Source organism: Aphelocoma coerulescens, chromosome 4, assembly GCF_041296385.1.
Source record: "Aphelocoma coerulescens isolate FSJ_1873_10779 chromosome 4, UR_Acoe_1.0, whole genome shotgun sequence".
In the NCBI taxonomy this organism is placed as follows: Eukaryota; Metazoa; Chordata; class Aves; order Passeriformes; family Corvidae; genus Aphelocoma; species Aphelocoma coerulescens.
This window is the reverse complement of record NC_091017.1, coordinates 38,906,522-38,913,938: the sequence shown is the minus strand read 5'-3', so window position 1 is coordinate 38,913,938 and position 7,417 is coordinate 38,906,522. Positions and strand designations below refer to the sequence as shown.

General features: G+C 38.9%; 1 protein-coding gene across 1 annotated transcript; it reads left to right on the top strand.

Annotated features, from left to right (window-relative positions):
- Positions 1-335: 335 nt before the first annotated feature.
- Positions 336-1,632, top strand: NPY1R (neuropeptide Y receptor Y1). Its single transcript, XM_069012125.1, has 2 exons — positions 336-1,034; positions 1,155-1,632. The coding sequence occupies exons 1-2, from the start codon at positions 336-338 to the stop codon at positions 1,611-1,613; spliced, it is 1,158 nt and encodes a 385-aa protein (XP_068868226.1). The 3' UTR covers positions 1,614-1,632.
- The last annotated feature ends 5,785 nt before the right edge of the window (positions 1,633-7,417 follow it).

The following is a 7,417-nucleotide window of genomic DNA, read 5'->3' as shown; positions in this document are numbered from 1 at the left end:
TGCCGTCCTGCGCCCCGCTCCTGCCTGCTGCCTCCTTGCCGCAGCCCCGCAGCCGCTCGGAGCGGCGGGAGCCCGGCGGCGGCGCGGGACCGGCGGGCGCGGGGCGGCTCCGCTGCCGCGGGACACGGGCGCCGTCGCTCCGCCCGCGGCAGGCGCCGTGCCCGGCGGTGACCGGCCCTGCTGCTTCCCTTCTCCCCAGGTGGTGCGAGGGAGATGCGGCACTGAGGAGCGGGCTCGGCCCGGGCTGCGCTGCGGGGCTGACGGGCGCGTTCTGCACTCGGAGCGGTCTGGATGAACGCGGAGGGGGTGAAGGTCGACGGCGAGTTGGAAACAACATGAACACCTCGGTTCTCGCCCCGCTGGGAAATATTTCTGGCCACCTGAATTTTTCGGAGATGAACTCGCAGATCTTGCAGTTTGAGGACGAAGATTGCCATGTGCCTTTGGCCATGGTCTTCACTTTGGCCTTGGCTTACGGGACTGTGATAATTCTGGGAGTCTCTGGGAATCTGGCCTTGATTGTCATTATTTTGAAACAAAAGGAGATGCGCAATGTTACCAACATCCTCATTGTCAACCTGTCGTTTTCTGATCTCCTAGTGACCATCATGTGTCTTCCCTTTACCTTTGTGTACACTTTAATGGACCACTGGATTTTTGGGGAGGCCATGTGCAAGTTGAACCCTTTTGTGCAATGTGCCTCCATCACTGTCTCGGTCTTTTCTTTAGTCCTCATTGCTATTGAGCGCCACCAGCTGATCATCAATCCCCGCGGCTGGAGGCCGAACAACAGACATGCCTACATGGGGATTGCTGCCATATGGATTTTAGCCACAGCTTCCTCTTTGCCTTTCCTGATCTACCATGTATTAACAGATGAGCCCTTCAGAAATGTAACATTTGAGGAATATAAGGACAAATATGTGTGCTTGGACCTGTTCCCCTTGGACACTGCCAGGCTTTCTTATACCACAACGCTTTTGGTGATTCAGTACTTTGGACCACTTTGTTTTATATTTATTTGCTACTTGAAGGTAAGATAGAACCTTCTTGCAATATGTACTTCTTTCTATCTGATGTTTGTTTCTCCTTGCAAAGATGACAGTGGTAGGTTAATTGATGCCATGTGTTTCTCTTTGTTGAATTTCCTGCAGATATACATACGGTTAAAAAAAAGGAACAACATGATGGACAAGATGAGAGACAGTAAGTACAGATCCTCTGAAACCAAAAGGATCAACATCATGCTGATATCAATAGTGGTCGCATTTGCAGTTTGCTGGCTGCCTCTCACCATCTTCAATATCGTGTTTGATTGGAATCATGAAATTCTGCCTGTTGCTACCTGCAGCCACAACCTGTTGTTCCTGATTTGCCACCTCACTGCCATGATCTCTACCTGTGTGAATCCCATCTTCTACGGGTTTCTCAATAAGAACTTCCAAAGGGACCTGCAGTTTTTTTTTCATTTTTGCCACTTCCACTCCCGTGAGGAGGATTATGAGACTATAGCCATGTCCACCATGCACACAGATGTTTCAAAAACCTCTTTAAAGCAGGCAAGCCCCGTCATATTTAAAAAAATAAATAGTGATGATGATGAAAAAATATAAAGAAGTAATAAAAAATTCTACACCAAACTGCAAGAAGTGTGATTGCAGGTGAAGTGTGTCCAAGGACAAGCACAATTACATAACAAGTACAAAAAGGGTAATGTTTTTCTTCCTTTTCCAAGGAACTTTGATTGTTGTCACTTTGAAATTATGTGCTGTGCATTTTTGCCCCTTCTACTGCTTTAATGTTCACAGAAGTTATATCTGAATTTTATTATAAGACATAGTCAGACCTGCTACTACCTATGGTTTTCATCAGCCATTTTTGTTCTGTTTTCTTTGTACAGTTCTGTGCTTTAGCACAAAGGTTTATTTATTGGGTTTTTTTCCAAAGAAGTAGTTTTCAGGAGTGTCCATTTAAGACCATTAGAAACAATATGAACCACAGGGACACTGTCATTACAGAAGATATCCACCAAAGAATAAAATTATGAAATTCTGATTTGAAGAGGACTTCTTTTTTATTTTTTAATTCATCTTTTGATCAATGTTAAAATCCTGTAAAACCAGTGTAGGTATGCAAAAAAAAAAAAAAAAAAAAAAAAAAAGAATTCTGTGTAACCTGTAGAATATGTTTAAATGGGTACATACAATTGTCTCATTCACAGAGGCAATTTAGGCTGTAATCACTTCGTTTAAAGAAGAGGATTAAGAAAGAAATTTTGTTCTCATTTACAAGAATAAAACCCTACAGTAATTCCACAGAGCACAATGGGATAACTGATGTTTCAGCACAGCAAATGAAAATATAAATGGGCCTTCAGTCCCAAATGATTACAGCTGGTTTTAATAACACAGGCTTTTTAATTTAAAAAATCCAAACCCCATTTTCATCTGCCATCAGTGACAGGAGTTAACTGTTGCTGGGATGAAATGCACCATCTGTTCCAAGCCTATGAACCATGTAAATTCTCCTTGAGACTTATGTCCAGAGTCTAGAGGGAGATGGAACTGTTTGCTATCTGGACAAGGTGCAATTCCATCCTCACAGGTGACAGAGAAATTCAGGTCTGGTATTAAAAAAGTAAGATTGAGCTACCTGAGTCTTTTCATAGTAATTAGTGCTGATCTATATAAATTATGTATAGCCTCATAATACTTTGTGTTCAGATGCAATGGCATAAACCTGGATAATCTCCAAGACAATGGATGGTTTAATCAAGACCCGCAAAATTTAAAAGAAGGATATGGATATAATTTGGGTATAATTGGTACGTTTAGCTTCCAAGCTCACAGTTCCCACAGTTGGCTGAAGTGTGGAAACATTTGCCAAATATACACAATAGACCTCTGTTACTGCTTAAAATATATATCCTCTAATTACACAAAATATTCATGACTAGATCCCAGTTGAGGGAAACCATATAACTTGACTACTGTAAATGAAATTACAACAATATCAGCCAGCTGAGGTTCTGTGTCATACAGTGTACTTTGCTATATCATCAATGTCTTTTTGAATAATCAGCTTTTTAAAATACAATATAGACCATACTTTCTTTCAGCAAGGTCACTTTAAATCATTCTGGCAGACAAGAGGGTCTTTAAAATGGATATAAATGTAAATGCAGCATAAGTGGAAATCTGATGTATTTCTAAGCAAAAGTATCTCAGAATGTTATAGTGAATTTAATATGTTCTAAATTTGACATAGATAAATGCCTAAGAAATTAAAATTATTTGGGTTGCCAGTATTTAAAAGTGAAAAACTGTGCCTTGTGCTGTCTTATAAATAGCGTAGAATATTAAAGTAGCAATGTGTTCTTGTGCATTATAATTCCATGTATTTCTCTACTGGAAGATAATTTAATTTAAAAGGAGTTTTCTGTGCTTGAGAACAGAGACAGAATGTAGAAAATTAATTATAAGACAAAAGGTTCTTTTAGAGCTTTGGCCTTTTGTATTTGATGAGATTTCCTTTTTATTTGTGCTTCTCCATGGAATGTGCTGTTAATAATTTGACAAGGGTTTCCCAAAATGATTTCCCTCTCACTTTGCAACAATTTTCATATTTCTAAGGATGTGTATTTTCAAAATGAGATACAATGTACAAAAACAGCCATGGGGTTTTTTTATTAATAAAGTCACAGTGGGTTTTTCCCATTACAAAAAGTCACTGTGAATTTTATGGCTTTTTTCCCCTTTTTTTTCTTTTTTTTTAAAGCACTTTCTTTCAATGTAGTGCAAAAAGAAAATTCAGTCATTTGAGAAACTTTACAGTTAGTTTGCTGGAAATTTTTGATCAAGCTGAATTAGGTGCTTATACAGAGTAGGTGTAGAGCGACTTTAGAGGAGCCTGCTGGTGCTCAGGGACCTGAACCAGGTGTGTCCTAAGTTTTGGAGGTCTCCAGTGGGATAGCAACATAATTCTTCCTATGTCAACATTTCTCCTGCTTGAGGTACAGTCTCAAATCATGCAGCCCATCTGACACTGTGTTGTAGTATCTCCTGAAAATGCATGTCAGGTTTTTTTTTTTGCCCACCAGCACCTGATAGACAGGAGCATTCCTTCTGCTCATCCTTGTTAAGCTCAGAAACAATTTTTCCTCTGCACTGCTGTCCTAGGATCAGGCTTCTTATGTTTCCTCACTTCCCTGCAAGAAGCCTTTCTGAGCCTCTGCTAAGGGCGCAGGTTAGTGCGTCGTCACACAAATAGCATAGGGCACACTGCCTGTAATGACAGTGGAAATGAACACAGTGTAAAGACTGTTCTGCAGGAAAATGCATTTGGAGAATTTCAGAGGCAAAATCATAGCTCTTCTGAAGAATTTGTTATGAGGACAGATAAAAGTAGTCTCTCTGAGGTGCTGACCTAACATCTGCAGGGCGTAGATCAGATCTACTGAGAGCAGTATTTTTGTCTTTGGTTTCACGACGATGCTGGAGTTGGAATCTCAAAAGCTGCAGAAGACTTTCCCCTCCTGACAACCAGATACAGTACTGATCCTCTTTTTCATTTTCAGAGCTCCAGCATGGCTTCTCATCCTCTATATGCTAAATTTCTTTACAGGATAAGCTGACAGGTTTTGTGTTTCACTATAATTTTTCAATCATTCTCGTTTGATATTTATTTCTTCTACGTGCTGTTTTGTCAAGCGTCCCACACTTCAGCACAGACTGATTCCTGTCTCAAAAGCCTGAAGATCCCTTTTATTCTTTCAGACTGGTAGAAAAGTTTTACTGACAGAAAAACAGAACAGTGAGTGATCTATAATGTATCTTATTATTTATGTGTCATACATTTCATGTCAAATCTCCAGCCTTAAATGACAAATATGACTATTTAATAAACATCAGTATTTACTTCATTTGTCAGCTATTTCAGCATCTTAAACATCACTTTGATCAGCCACAAACATTTAAAGTTTCTGCATAATCTAAATAAACCAGCATATTTGTATATCATGTTAATAAATGCGTCTGTATTCCCATTTTGCTTTCTTTTTAAAAAAATGGTTGTGTCATTGTTACTATGTACAGTAATTCACAACTTTCACATCAACATTAACAAAAGGATAATAAGAAAGGAAGTGATAAATTGACAATAAAACCTGCTTTTGGTAGGCTAGTACAGAACTGAAAATTAAAAGCTATATATCTATATGTATCTAGTCAACACTGTCTTTATGACCATATAAAGAGAAAATATTTAAACCGGGAAAATAAATCAACATGACAGAGCGCCCAAGGGACTTGAGCTGATGCTGACTGCATTTCATCACTGATGAAGATGTGAAGGGTTAAGGGCTCATATATTCTGACTCTGTGGTCTTGTACTACAGTACCAGCTATTATTAATGGATCCTAAAGGGAAAATTTGATGCTGATTCATATTCAGACTGTAAATCAGTATGTGTTTCAATCTGGGCTTGTATATCAAATTCTTATTTTGACCTCAGAGAAACATTCTCAGATCAATGAAACTGAGAATTTTCTTAAAGTTAACCATTTGCCTAGGAATTCTACTGAATAAAACTGCATTGCTGGCTGGCAGCTCACACTCTTTCCTAAAAATCAGATTTTGGATATTAGCTTTTTACAGAAATAAATTAATGGCATATAGTTGTTTGATCTTATTTTCTTGATTCTTCTCTGGATTTTTTTTTTTTTTTCTGGGCCTGATAATGCTTCAGTTTAAAGCTTTCCTTCCTACTTCTTTGTATCAAAGAGTTTACCAAAGCAGTGCATAGGGAATGAAGACAATAAGGAGGTTTTCTATCTTCTTATTTTTAAAGCATAGAGAACAGTAGGAAACACGAACTTAAGTAACATCTCTGCCTGCAACAGATTAAATTCATTCAGTTGAGTGGAAAAGGGAGAGGAATAATAATTACAACCAAATGATAAATTTTGTTGACAGTCATTTCTCAGTTGAAGGATGTATACAACTCCAAGATCTACCATGCCCTCTTCATTCTTGTGTTCTTTAGTATGTGGTATCTGTTTCCCTGAGTCATTACTAAATAGCCAAGTCATTACTTAAGTTAACGTGAAAGAAAGTTCTTCTATCCAGGCTTTGCAGAATTTCAAATGTGTGAGTATAACATATAAGACGAAAAAATGTGATCAGCTTTGGCTTTTACACTTTAATTAACCTGTGGTCAGGTTATTACTTCTATAAAATTACTTCTATTCTGTATTTCCGCCCATGCAAAACAGTGTTAATGGTCTAATTGAAGTCGATATCTCAAATATTCATGAGTGCGTTCACAAATATTAACTTCAGCTTTCCTAGCCTCCTCTGGCAGCAAGCCAAGGGCATTCACACCTGCAGTACTCTGGTGCTATGCATTACCAAAATGTCTTTCCCTCAGTTGTGTATACAGGCTGCTAAGTGGCAGGACTGCCCTCTCCAGGGCAGCACTAGGCCTGGTGGCTACTGCCTCCCTTCCTCCATCTTCCATGGTGCCTCTGCTCTCACTTCATATTTCATCCCTTTGGTAGCTGCTTTCTGAGGAAGCTGCAGAAATTTGTACTCTGATTTTGTAAAGTGCCTGAGTATATGATAAAATTCAACTCTATTCAGGACTGTGCTTTAAATAGTTTCTTTCATTAAAATGGTCTTCCGGCAAGTTTCTCATAGGCAAATTTCTCAAAATTTAGAAGTACATAATTTTCAAAGCCTGTGTAGGAAATATGTCCATACAGAACATCCAGCTCATGGCAACAAAACTGACAGCAAACACTGTCTTGTGTTTTCCAAATAGCTGAATTGATGATCTGGTTATTTATCATAGGCAGGCTTAGTTACAAGGTATTTGCCCCAGATGAAAACATGTTTGAAACTGCTGTACAGGAGATACCCTGCATGGTTAACTAACTTGCCACCAGTTATGCAACAATTAAGATATACAGGGAAATAGAGTTTGGAAGAGAGACAAAAAGCAGATGGTCTAGATGAATCCTTGATGCCTCCTGTCAGATATACACAAAAAGACCCAAAGGGAGACTCAGATATTTATTTGCTTGGGGGGCCAACAGACTGACAGGTAAATGGTTTATTTGAGCAAAGTGGTGGTCAAAGAAGTATGTATGATAAACAGGTTCTCTGCTCCCATTTCCAGAAAAATAATATGGACCTTTATAAATTACTCTGAAAATATATTTTTTAAGACTCTTTACCTTGGATTAATCTAAATTGTTTTTTGAGACAAAGGAAACAAAACAGTTTTGGCACAATTGAAAAATAACAGCTTTTCATTGCACCCCCCACTGCACATGAGTCCATTTGCTTCCACTTCTGCACAACATGGAGAAGGTTTATTTATGGCAGGAGGAGTAACCTGATCAACAAAACCCTCCTT